This window comes from Pyrus communis, chromosome 15, assembly GCF_963583255.1.
Source record: "Pyrus communis chromosome 15, drPyrComm1.1, whole genome shotgun sequence".
Classification (NCBI taxonomy): domain Eukaryota; kingdom Viridiplantae; phylum Streptophyta; class Magnoliopsida; order Rosales; family Rosaceae; genus Pyrus; species Pyrus communis.
The window spans coordinates 15,305,484-15,319,297 of NC_084817.1; the positions used below are offsets into that span (position 1 = coordinate 15,305,484).

The 13,814-nt window shown below is 37.3% G+C and overlaps 1 protein-coding gene across 2 annotated transcripts; it reads right to left on the minus strand.

Annotated features, from left to right (window-relative positions):
* Nucleotides 1-1,718: 1,718 nt before the first annotated feature.
* LOC137718278 (SWI/SNF complex subunit SWI3C-like) lies at nucleotides 1,719-10,097 on the minus strand. Of its 2 annotated transcripts, none has more exons than XM_068457798.1 (9): nucleotides 9,913-10,097; nucleotides 9,249-9,764; nucleotides 7,938-8,476; nucleotides 5,310-5,661; nucleotides 5,131-5,204; nucleotides 4,159-4,286; nucleotides 3,773-3,846; nucleotides 3,499-3,683; nucleotides 1,719-2,585 (listed from the first exon to the last, which is right to left on the minus strand). In XM_068457798.1, exons 1-9 carry the CDS (start codon nucleotides 9,929-9,931, stop codon nucleotides 2,124-2,126), a joined length of 2,349 nt encoding a protein of 782 aa, XP_068313899.1. In that variant the 5' UTR covers nucleotides 9,932-10,097; the 3' UTR covers nucleotides 1,719-2,123. The 2 variants fall into 2 exon arrangements, with proteins under 2 accessions (XP_068313899.1, XP_068313898.1); XM_068457797.1 differs by having other exon boundaries at nucleotides 5,298-5,661; nucleotides 9,913-10,096.
* Between the last annotated feature and the right edge of the window lie 3,717 nt (nucleotides 10,098-13,814).

Here is a 13,814-nt window from a genome sequence, read left to right on the forward strand (position 1 = left end):
TTTTTTGTGATTTTTTGTTAATGTGATCTCCAAGCATATACAAACAAGTTTGACGGTTTGGATCGTTGAAATTAGTTTTGGAGAATTCGTATCCCAACAAAACGATAGATTGACTAACACTTAAGAGTTTATTTATACTTTCATTAAGTATAACAGAAGATTTTGTGGTATCCCCTTGTGTAAATATTTTAAATTGAAGATCGAATTCATTCATTGTATTCATATAGGGTCAAGGAGTGTACCTGTAAAAAATCATCAAAATCGGAGTTAAAATAACCGTTAGATCGTAATTTTTCGTTTATAACCGTCGAAAAGGTTTGTCCTGTTACTTGATCTCTGAATGTTTGTTTTTTGTGATTTTTTGCTGATGTGATCTCAAAGCATATACAAACAAGTTTGATGGTTGGGATCGTTGAAATTAGTTTAAGAGAATTCGTATCCCATAAAAACAATAGATTAACTAACACTTAGAGTTTATTTATACTTTCATCAAGTATAACATAAGATTTTGTAGTATCCACTTGTGTAAATATTTTAAATTGAAGATCAAATTCATTCATTGTATTCATATAGGGTCAAGGAGTGTAGCTATAAAAAATCATCAAAATCGAAGTTAAAATAACCGTTAAATCGTGATTTTTCGTTTATAAGCGTCGAAAAGTTTTGTCACGTTACTTGATCTCTGAATGTTTTTTTTTTTGTATTTTTTGCTGATGTGATCTCAAAGCATATACAAACAAGTTTGACTGTTGGGATCGTTCAAATTATTTTCGAAGAATTCGTATCCCATCAAGTTCCAATGGTGTATATATATATATATATACACACATATATATTTATTTATTTATTAAGTAGATTTAAATCTATTTATTTTGTACGTATAATTGACTGGTACACGAAGTAGTATATCACATGTATCATTATAAAAATAGTGAGATATGTCATATGTGTGATAAAAAGTTAATAACTTAAAAAAAAAAAAAAAAAAAAATTCTCACCACTTCTATTAATTTTCATTTTTCCCTCTCTTTTTTGTTTCATTTTCAACTTTTCTTATAATTTTCACTTTTTCCTAATTCCCTCACTTTTTTGTTTCATTTTCAACTTTTCTTATCATTTTCATTTTCCCTCTATTTTTCTTCAAAAAAGACGGCAGGAATGGAATGGAATCAAATCAATGGATGCATCATGCATATTAATTAATAATTATTATAGTTTTTATAAAATTTAATTCAAAATTAAATATATATATATAATTATATAATTATTATAGATAGTTAATATTTTGGGGGTATAATTATTATAATTATTATAGACTTTATAGTTAATTTAATATATATATATATATATATATATTTATTATAGTTTTTAGGGGTATAAAATTGTTAAATTAATGTATATAATTATTACAACATTTATTTTAGGGTTATAAAATTATAAAAATAATATTCTGTTTATCGTGTATCGTGTTACCCACGTGTATACCCGAATCAACCCGTTATCTTAACAGGTGCTTATCGGGTTACCCGATAACGACCCGATTCGTTATCGTGTCAACCCGAACACCTGTTAATTTCGTGTCGTGTCGGGTTATCAGGTCGTGTCAGGAATTGCCAGGCCTAACTCGGTGTTAGATATTCTAATGAGAACTCTATCGAAATTTATTCGTAGCATAAAATAAAAACTAAAACCAAAATTATTATTAAACGGATGTTATAATTATTATTATTTTGTTGGTCATTATATCAGAAGGAGCATAATTTACAGACTTAAAAATAACTCAACCATACTACTAGAGACATTTGAAATCTTCATCCTCTCGGAAACCTTTCACCGGCATGCCAGAGTTTTCGAAGGTGCATTACTATTTTCTAAACAAGAGGAAGAAAGAAGAAATGGGCAAGGAAATATTTTCCGAACGGGAAAAAAGGGTATCGGCTCCAAACATCGTTTCACAACACAATTCATTTTTGGCTAAATCAATTTCAATAATCAAGAGAATGCACATACAGGCCCCCTACAATCTGCCCAAAGTATCTTCTATGTAAACTAAAATAAAAATATGAGTCAGATTGATTGTGAATGCATCTATGTTATCCACTACCTCTTCCTTTCGGTTTCTTTCAACCTAGACCGGAGCTGGTACCTGGTACAGGCCTCAACATTGGATGATTTAGCGTTGGCTGGGCAGCCCCTGTGGCATTAAACATGGCATTTTGAGCCGATGAGGATGGCTGTATGGATGTTAAAGGCATCCTCGGCCCCAACCCTAGCATTGATTGGCGTGGCACAAACGGCATGTGGGGATTGACTGATTGGTTGTTGCTGTATCCTGATATGCTCGTTTGTGAAGCTGAAGGTGACATAATCTGTTGCCTATTGTTACCAACGTTATTATTTGACATGGAAGAACCAACACCTCCTAAACTCATGGGCGAAGCTCCAGCAGGTCCAAACTGAGTTGACATAATGCGGGCACGTTCACTAACCATCCTCTGCCTTGTCTTCTCCACTTGTTCACATTCTTTCATTAGGAAGGTTTCCACTTCTGCAAACTGCTTTAACTTCAGCTCCAATCTCTTCAACTGTCATAAATTGCACGCTAAAGATAAGAATACTAATCTTATTCAGTTTGAGTATGACGTCATACAATATTAATTAAACCCTGCTTAGTAAGATATAGGTAACTCAAGGAACCAGACACTAGTAAAAATGTCAGGTGTTATGTTATGGAAATGTACGGCAATGTCATGCCCACATAGGCTTTTGAATTTCGGATAATATCCAGTGACCAAGGATATGACATTATCCCTGTGATTGTGTGAGATAGAGGACAGAACATGAAGTCGATAAACTTTTCTAATCATATAATAACGTTAATAAAAGTTGAAAGTTCAGCAAATAAAGCAGCTCCTGTCAAAATAAAACAAGTTTCTCAGAGCAAAAACACAATGAATTTCTGTGGATACAAGTGGGTACTCGTTTGGCCCATTTTCAATAGAGATGATCCATCTCGGGGTTGTACGCCCAGGATACCTTTTGGTCCAATACCCAGGTAAAGCTATCAACAGACACCAGACAAATTGAAATAAAATATCCAAGATCCTAAATACTGAATGACAATCACAAAGGACAGCTATACATGATTTGTGTTACAATTGGATTAATACGTGAGACAATAGTTCTTTAAATCTTCCAATTAACACATCAAAAAATGGTTTCTTAAGTACGCAGCTAAAGTCAGATTTAGAAAAGGACCTCTTAGTTTTGGTTCATAAGAGGTTCAACTCCATCTTCACTTATCTTCTTTTACTGCTTTCTTTTTTCGTCTGATAAGAAAAGTCTCATCTTTACCCATTAACCAACTATCAGACAGCAACTAATACTAGGAAAAATGGCACAAGTCTTGTTTCTTTTCTTTTTCAACTAATACAAGAAAAAGGAAAGAAAAAAAAATCTAATAAGGAAAGAAACAGTTACATTTACCAATATTTATACCTGATGATTTATGATATTAGCAGATAGCCTCTGAATTTCCCGTTCTTCGTGATCAGCAAACAATTTTGCTTTTATTGCAGCTGCAGCTAGCCCGGCCTTGGCAGCAGCTTTTACTTTTTCTGTAGGTATTGGAACCACGCCTGCCTCATTTTGACCCCAAGAACCATGGCCTGCTGAGTTCTTTTCTGTAAATGAATCCATGAATAACTGGATTAGTTGAGAGAGAGATAGTGAGTGAGAGAGTATGAAAAAAGAACATAAAGAACTGGCCTACCCTTTTGCGGAATTGAATTTGCAGAATTTCTATAAGTACCACCTTCTGTACCATGTATACTCTCAGGGTTTATCCTTCATTGGTCAAAAAGAGATTTTAAGCAAACAGGAAAAGATTCGCAATATCAATAAAGAAAATATACCAATTACAATGAAAAACTTTTTGGAGTTTCCAATGTGTTCACTAGATTAGCTGTACAAGAGACCCCTCATCCTTTACTAAAAAAATTTAACCAGGCAACTTGACGGTTAAAAATAGAGAAGGGGGGAGGGGTGGTAACTGTGGATATTTAACCACTAAAAGTCCTATGAGCTCCCCAGGGAACTATTTTAGTATGAAAAATATAAAATGAGTCCGCTGTAAACATTACAACAAAGGAAAAACACCTCTGGCCTGATCCTTCCATTATACTTGCAGAGGCAGATACACCATTATCCTCAGAAAATACCGTCAAGGCTGCATGGGCACAAGATGCAGCGACTCTTGGCCCAACAGAGGAGGCCAGAAACGAAACCTGCAAAATAATACACATGTTAGCTATGTAAGAACACAAGTGAAGTCTGGAATACCTTTCTCTCGCATTAAATTTGCATTATAATGGAAAACACAAGTGAAATCTGGGAGAACCTTTATCCCTATTGATAAATTCTGCATTCGTGAATCTAGCTAGCGCCCCTCTAGACCTTTTTCAGCATGCCTTTAAACGATTAATCAAATTACACAAGAATTCTGATAACGCTTTGTTAAGAGAGCGTGTAATCTTGTAATCTAATCACTCAACCCTCTATTATCAGTTTTATCTAGTATTCTTTTTCTTTTGTCATTTGTTCTTGCACTAGTTGTAGGCTCACCTCAATACCACTCTCTCAAGAAAGTAGAGTTATTATTAAGTGAATGCTTTGCACCCTCAGAATGAATGTTTACAATGCATGGTCCTAGTCCCAACCACGCAATAAGAACGAAAAACTGAACCAAGAAAAATCTTTACAAGCTCCCATAAGCATGTATGCATTCATTATCTGAGTTGGTAACTTAGAATCAAATATACTCAGTTTATTACAATAATTGCCACTATCAAAATATTTATCCTGAGTCCAGACTGCATGGTCTAGCCGCATCTGTTTAAAGCATTTCCATTTTCCAAACAGATGAAAAAGTCGCATCATGAAAAAATAAATAAATAAACATGCTTCCATTCTCTTTGATATTAGGGGTGTGTCAAAGATACACAAATAAAGAACAAGTAATCTTGCTTCTTTTATATAACTGGGACGGTACCTTTCCAGAATACCTGCCCATATGTTTCAAGGGAACTATAAGAAAATAAAGGATCATGAAACATCAGACTAGTCACCTACCAGGGCCATGACTGGATTCCCAGAATTCGCAAAAGGGAACCTACTGTCAGAATCAGCATCTTGTAGGAAGGATCCTAAATACAAATTGTGAAAAGATAAGTCGGCATGTAATTTAGAAAATACATTAGGATTACTTGAGGATGAGAACCATAAGTAAATAAAAAAACCTGCTGCATCACCATTTGAACTTGAATGAAATCCTCCACGACCATCTCCATCTGACGAATTGGAAGACAGGGACACGCCCGGAACTTCAATATTTTCAAGCAGGCCATCCTCCACAGGCAAACGAAGAAAATGAAGGATGCATTGTGCTTTTGACTTTGAACCGACATACTCAGCAATTTCGTTCCAGTTCTCATTGTGTATTTCCATTGCCTCGAGCAGCAATAGGGTTTCTTGATCGGTCCAACTTTCCCCATCCAAATCACCATAATCTTTTGTTGAATCCATCCGTACAAAATCTATGCTTGAATGACCAACAACATATCTTCCCTCATGGAAGCAATTAGAGCACAGCAATACATCAACCTGAAGCACAAGACACCAATTAACTACAGTAGAGAATAAGAATTCAACCAAACTATACTTATCCTAAGAATTAATATAATTAATTTGGTTCAGCTACAAGGATCCTTTGTCTCCACCAGTGTTGCCCCACCTTGGGCGGCCTAGGCGCTTGGCAGCTGGACACTGCCACGATTAATCTCTAGGCGTTTAAAAAATAAGAAGGGGCACCTAGACCTACGTAGGCATCTACCTAGCCCACCTAACCAGCCTAGACCTGCCTAGGCACCCCCCCCCCCCCAGGTCGTGATTCTCATTTAGATAGAAAATAGATAACTTTCATTTTGCATTTTAGTTTTTCAATAAATTGTAAGAGACTTGTTGGATACTTGGATGAATGGTCATTATATGAACGGTCATTATATGTTTGTTCCCCGTGTTTTCAATATGTTCTAGTACTTTTTAATTTATATGTTATTTAAATAAATTTAATTATAAACCGCCTAGGCCCCCACCTAGGCGCTAGGGCCCACCACCCCAACGAGCCCCTTTTAGAACCTTGGTCTCCACTCAAACTCATCAAGGTGACGTATTATCTTTAAACATATAAAGGCAAACTTCAACGTCATTCAAATATAGCTAGAGTTTTCAAATGTGTTTCTAATGCCTGAAAGTTGAAACAAACCTGGAAGAGAATTAGTGCCTTGAAGACTGTTGAAATTAAGAAGTCAACTTTTGGTTTGTGCCCATCAGGTATCAGCAAAGACTAGTCAAATTCATACGTTTGCAGCTAATCATTTTTTAGAAAAAATCACAAAGTAAGGAGCGTTCAGGCAGTGTTTAGCACAAATAAATGGGCTACTAATTTTAAAATTACAATAAAATTTTATTTCTTTCTATAATCCTTTAATTTAACTAATTGAAGCCCGTAAAACAATATCACTTATACTCACTATCTGATGGAATCAAATAGAAGCAACTTTTGAACTAAATAAATCCCATTTTAGGTTTTTCTGTTTAATAATATCTTTCTACTTGGGAGGAAAGCTAAAGCTTTGTGGGGTTGTCTGGTGTCGGCAGTTTTTTGGAACATTTGGTTGGAGCGTAACAAAAGAATTTTTGACGATTATAAATTTATACTGGTGTGGGGGTAGCAGATCTGTGGGGAAGAGTAAGATATTGGGCAGCCTTCTGGGCTTCAGTTTCAAATGAATTTAAGAATTACTCTCTTTCTCACATACTGTGGGATATGTTAGCAGTTGTAAAATGATTTTGGTTGAGGTTGTCCTACTTGTAATCTGATCCTCTGGAGAGATTTTCTTGTTCTGTTCTTGGTGGATTTCTTATCCACTTCTGTGTATTACACTTTTCTTTTTTTTAATAAACTGTTATAGTTTCTTCTCAAAAAAAATATCTTTCTACTTAGTAGGGAAAAAATATAAAAGATGAATAAGTTAATTTATCAGGGGAAATCTTGGGGTAACAAAGTTTCTTAATAAAAGTCAAAATCTCATTAAGTTTGAATTACCATGAGATTAAAAGTCAACTTACCTGTCTATCTATAATCAGTTATGAACTACCTATCAGATGGTTTTAAAGCTTTAGAGGTGTACTCGCATCCAAACTTGGCCCCCTCTTGCTAACTTGAAGGCATTAACTACATATCAGATGATTTTGAAGCTTTAAAGGTGTAATTGCGTCCAAACTAGAACAAAGGCTTGAACAAGCATTGCCATTGATAGAGCCACGAGCTAATGTGCTGGCGTTTACATAAAATAACATAACAGGCCAGAATACACAGGTGTCGAGGACATGCTGTTAATAGTAATGCATCCAATATGGAAAAGGAAAATGTGGCAGCAATTACTAAATGTGACATTTGCGCTAAAAGTTATCATAAGAACCAGTATAATGCTCAATATCAAATCATGAAAGTTCAATTGCACTTGAGGATGCCAATAAATTGAGTCAGTTTATAAAACTAGTTAAATTTTCATTGAAAACTTATTGTCATATCTTGCAGTTGGCCTGGGAGTCACATCAACATGAAAGTAACACAAGTACCGCAGAGTATTGTTCTTGTGCGAAAGGGGGGGGTTAGGAAGCTATCTAAACCAACATTCTGCCATTTAACACAAAAACTTCATTTCCGTACAATCAACTGTGTGTTAAATTGTGTCACATGTTGTCATAGTAACTACTTACTGCAGTTTCATTCATTCTTTGAAGAAAAAACACCACCCATTAGATAGAATTATGGACAGAAAAAACATAACATGAATGGGATGAAAGATATGTACCTCTTTCTGTGACTGATAGTATACACTGGGAAGAGAAGAAGAACAGTAATTGCAATGATTTTCAGATAAACGCTTCCGAATTGTGTTGTCCAAATCAGGGACATCATCATCACCATGACATGGCAATGACAAATAAACTTCAGCCGCCTTAAGCCTACATCTGGGCTTGTCAAATTTGATTAAACTATCAATGGACTTCAGAGCAGCTGATGGCACTTGAATCTCACCATTTACCTCCTCCCTTAAGTAGGAACTGCCATTGCACGGCTCATGACTGGGTGCTTCAGCACAGTAATTAATAATTCCCCAGTGATCAAGAAAACGAATTATTCGAGTCAAATCTTCGGTACTTAGACGACCTAATAATTGTTGGAAATCAGAAAATGCAAGCCTCTTCTCTGGATTTTCCATGTATTTGGCAACAATTTCATTCCTACAATGCATGTATAGCTCAGGAGTATGATCTGATGATTTTCCTGAGAAAAAATGTGGCACCACCTGTCTCTCCAGTCGATGCACTGTGGCCGGTGAAAACCAATCTGCAAACAGGAGAATCCCAACAAGCAGAAATCCATATTCAATATGCATCTATATATGCAAAAAATGCATTATAAACGTGTACAGCAGTTTGCAACAAAAGAAATCTCAAAGCTTTAAGGTGCAGATAATATTATAACCATATACGATACTCGCTTCATATAAAGGAATCCAAAACCTTCTAAAGGTTAGCTTCGTCAGAACCCAAAAGTAAATCTTTTGTTTGGGAGAATATCAGAAAAAAGCCTCTCATTATGTCCTTTTCCAATCACATAACTGTCATAACGTCAGTCCAGTGTTAGCAAATCAAACAAGTGGCAAGTGTTGAGTAAGGTCAGTTCAATTAGCCTACCATGAAAGTTCCATAAGACACTAGCATAAAAGTACAACAAAGATTTTCCAGAAAAACCAATCTCGAAAAGAGTTATTAAACATCAACACTTCCCAGCCACTTTCTTGCACAACAAAACAAATATGAAATTCTGCAGCTAACAAAAGTCTGATGAAACTTGAATTCCCATTAGTCATTACTTCAGACTATAATCCAACAGATAAACGAAATAAATTGCACAAACCCAGCAGCAATTTTGCAGTGAAATTCGAGGAGACAACAATTAATGCAACCCAACAAATACCCAAATAACTGTAACATATGGAGCTTCAACTATACAACCATAAAATTCCCAGAAATTCTACTGCTTTAGCAACTGTTTGCCACTTTCTTTAGCTCACAAGTAACTGAGATTGAGAGAGAGTTGGATAACACATACATACCTGCGTGCATTGGAACCACATGAACTCTGTTCCCATATCGCTTCACAACGCCACGGCCCTCCATAATCGACGGCGGTATGACCACGTAAGCCGCCCCGGAGCCATCTGCACGGTCCGGATCCAACGCCGGACTATCGGCAGGCACGCCGGACAGCGCCTGGAGCTGACCGTACGACACATTCTCCAATAAAATCGGACTGGCGGGCCCCTTGGCATCCCCGCCGCAATGATTGGCTCGCTCGAGCGCGACGAGGGCAAGAACGGAGGAATGGGGCCGGTTGACGGTGCGCAAAACGACGGGAGGGAAGTCGCTTACGCGGACCCCACCGTCGAGGACCTCGGTCTCGTGAGGGGCGGGATCGGGTGCGGGAGCGGATTGGGGGTTATGTTGGGGGTCCTCCGAGTCGTCGTTCGGGTCGAGCTCGTTGTCGTCGGCGTCGTCGTCTTCGTCGTCCTCGCGCTTGTTCCGGCGAATTTGGGGGTCACGCTTCCGCTTCCTCCATTTGCCGCGGGAGTCTGTGGAAAATTCAAGACAATGATGGAGTGAAAACAAACAGAAATTATGGAGCGCCGATTGCTGTGTGTGTGATTAATTGAAATGTGAGGGTCTGAATTTCTAGAGAGAGAAAGAGATGTAGAGAGAGGGCTTAGGTTTGAGTTTTACCTGAAGGAGAAGCAGGCATTTTTAGGAGAGAGAGTGAACTGGAGATTTGTGGGGACTTTGATTGGCGCAGAATTAGAAATCAAAGGCAGAGAGACACACAGAGACACATGAGAGAGAGAGTGTGTGTAGTGCTTTGCCTTTGAATTGTGGAACTTAATTTCCCGACTCTGAAAATTCTAGTTTTCAGGATTTCCTTTTCCATTTTTTTTTTTTTTTTTTTTTTTTTTTTTTGGGGTTTAATTTCTTTTCTTTTTTGTCATTTGCTTGGTCGTGTCACGCGTCGCACATGCACAATCATTGATTCATAACTTTTTCTTTTTTTCTGTAGTGGAACTTAATTTCTCGATTCTAAAAATTCTAGTTTTCAGGATTTCCTTTTCCTTCTCTCTTTTATTCTTTTATTTATTTTTTTGGGCTTAATTTCTTTTCTATTTTGTCATTTGTTTCCTTAGACCTGGTTTGGTACTAAGGTAATTCTGAAAAAAGCTGCTATCAAAAAAAGTTGGGAGCTGTTTTTGTGTTTGGTAAACACTCAGCTTCAGCTTTTTTTTCACAGTTTTGGATGAAAAAAAGCCAAAAACAAGAAGCTGCAAAACCCAGCTTTGAAAAACCGGCTTTTTTTCACATCTGTTTTACATAAAAGTTTACCAAACACTCTAATACTGCTTTTTTTTTTCAAAAGCACTTTTACAAAAAAGTTTGCTAAACACTCTGCTGCTTTATTTCACAGCTGCTTATTCTCACATCACAGCAGAAGTAGCTTTTTTTCAAAGCACAGCAATACCAAACCAGCCTTTAGTCGTGTCACGCATCACACATGCACAATCATATATTCATAACTTCTTCTTTTTTTTCTGTACTTACTAAGCACGTTATACACACTTAATTAGTCAAATTAGGTCCCTCACGCGTGTAACTTCTTCTTTTTTCGATATTAACAATGTACATTGTATATGCACTTAATCAGTATTATAGAATGCTAGCAACTTTTCTCATTTGAATCTTCTCATTGTACATTTCCAGCTCTCCTTCTCATCTTATAATGCTACATGGCAATTTGGACGGTCAATTTTCTAAGTCATTCTTTAAAGATCAAATCTACCCAAAATCAATCTAGATCTTAAACCATTTAGTCATCTTAAACTTTTTAATAGATAAAAACCATGTTATTAAGGTTTTTTTTTTTTTTTTGAGAAACGATACGATATTCATTAAAAAGCAAAGAATACGTACAACCTAAGGATAGTGTGCATATTGAGCCTCGATAAAAATCTCGTCGGGGCTTTGAACCCGATCTAAGGGAAAAAGAGTGTCCCGCATAGCAATAAAACCTATCACCAGCTGAGCAATAAAGAAATTACAATCCCTCCTCTACTAACTATTGGTTTGGTACTGAGGTGCTTTTATAAAAAGTGGGTATCAAAAAAAGTTGAGCTCAAAAAGGTGTTTGGTAAACACTTAAAAACAGCTTATTTTCACAGTTTTGAGTGGAAAAAAAAAACTGAAAACGTGAAGCAACAAAAATGAGCTTATACTCACAACACAGCAAAAGCAGTTTTTTTTCAAAGCACAATAATACCAAACCAACCCTAAGACATCTTGAAGTAAGTCTGGAGGTTCTTTGAACCACATAATCTCCTGAGAACTCCCAACACACATACAAGAAAGGCGATGAGCATCTAAATTACCTTCCCTCTGCACATGATTAAACCTCAAGTCAGCTATCCCTCTTAGGAAAAATCATATATCATTTATTACAAGACCCAAAGGTGAGCAATCTTCTTCTTGATCCTTCATTGTCGCTAACACCAAGCTAGAATCTCCTTCAAAAATAACCTTCCAACCGAAGAAGACAATCATTTCGAACTAATAAAACTGCTTGTCAAAGAGCTAATAATTCTGCATGAAATGCAGATTGAGTCAACACAAATGGGCCTGCAAAAGCCACCAAAAATGCCTCCAAGTGATTACGAACTACGATCCTAAAGCCCCCTCGACATCCATTTCGACTCTATGCCCTATTGAAGTTGCACTTTACACACCCAACTTCGGGTTTCTGCCACTTCTGCACCTTTCGCCAAGTCTTCTTAGTTGCTCCCTTATGCCATTTTTGAAACTCAATCAACCAACCCTCAGCTATAATCACAACCTTCTGCGGCGGAAGCATCCTACCGTTCCAAAGCATGTCGTTCCAATGCTTACAAAGAGCCCAAATCAACATCAAACAAAATTCAAACCCAGGTAGCTGCAGCTGCACCGATAACCAAGAAATCCATTGCATTAAAGATATCCCATGATGCATCTCCACCCTCAATCCCAAACTCCGAAACCACACCACCTTTGCCAATGTGCAATCTCATAAAACATGCTCAACAGACTCGACTTGCCTACCACAAACAACACACAAATCTTCAATCATCACGTGCTGTTTACAAAGATTCGAGCGTGTATGTAACACATCTAAACACGCACGCCAAACATAGATCTTAACCTTCCCCAATACACATGTATCCCATAGCTTCTTTTAAAATTTATCACCCACACCACCAAAAGATAAACCCAATGCTAATGCACTTCCTTCACTAGACCCTAGGAGGCTTAGTGCTACATGATAATCACTCCTCACTGTGAACTTACCATTTCGTTCATAGTGCCATATGCGAGGATCCTCTACATTCCTCAAGCTAAGAGGGATGTTTCGAAATACCTCAACTTCCTTCAGAGAAAACAACTCATCCAATAACTAAACATCCTAGACATTTGACCCATTCTGAAATAGGCCATCCACCGTAAAATCAATACTCCAGTGGTTCAGATGAGGGGACAAAATCCAAAAATAGTGGTCTGTGGGCACTTAACTATCGTTCCAAATACGTATACTTCTTCCATTGCCCACCTGCCACCATGTTCCCTTCCGAATCACCCCCCACGAGGCTACAATGCTACGCTACACATATGAGTTGTTTGCATTCACCCAAGCCTCCAGGAACTCCGTCGTAGGAAAATATCGAGCCTTAGATACTTGAAAAGCCAACGACTCAGGTTGATGCATGAAATGCCAAGCTTGCTTTGCCAACAAAGCCAAATTAAATGCATAAAGATCCCTAAATCCAAGCCCTCCCTCACTCTTTGGTTTAGTAAAACAACGCTAATTAAGCCAATGTATTTTCCGTTTGCCCTGATCCTCACTTCACCAAAATTTTGCAATCATCATATTCAACTCTTCACAAAAAGATTTAGGAAGAAGAAAACATTGCATAGAATACATTGGCAGAGCTTGGGCAACTGTTTTCACCAACAACTCCCGCCTTGCACAACTTAGTAAGCCTCATCTCCAACTTTGCAATTTCTTCCAAAGCCTATCTTTCACATATGAAAAAGTTTCCTTCTTAGACTTCCTAATTAGGACCGGCAGACCCAGATATCTATCGTGAAAATCCACCATCCTCATGCCAAGGCAATTAGCAAGCAATTGCTTATCCACACTAGTGAGATTAGAGTTAAAAGAGACACAACTCTTCTCAAAATTCAATGTCTACCCCGAGGCCCCCTCATATGTTCACACCACATGCTTAATTTTCTGACACTCACATAGGGTACTGATAGGAGCATATTTATGCTACTTAAATGGCTTGTTCTCGTGCATTTACGTTATGTTTCTCTAGTTATTTTAGTCCTTTATGCTTCTTTTGTGTGTTTTCAGGTTCTAAGGGCTTAGGGAGCATGAAAGTGCATTTTGAGGCTATTTGGAGCATTTTTGGGCATGGATTGGATAGCTTAATCATGGAGCAAAGAGGATGGACGAAATTGAAGCCTTGTATGCTCTTTGGGACATAAAACAAAGGGCCTAGCCCAATCAAACAAATCCTTTGAGCCATGGAAAACCTCTAGCCCAATCAAAC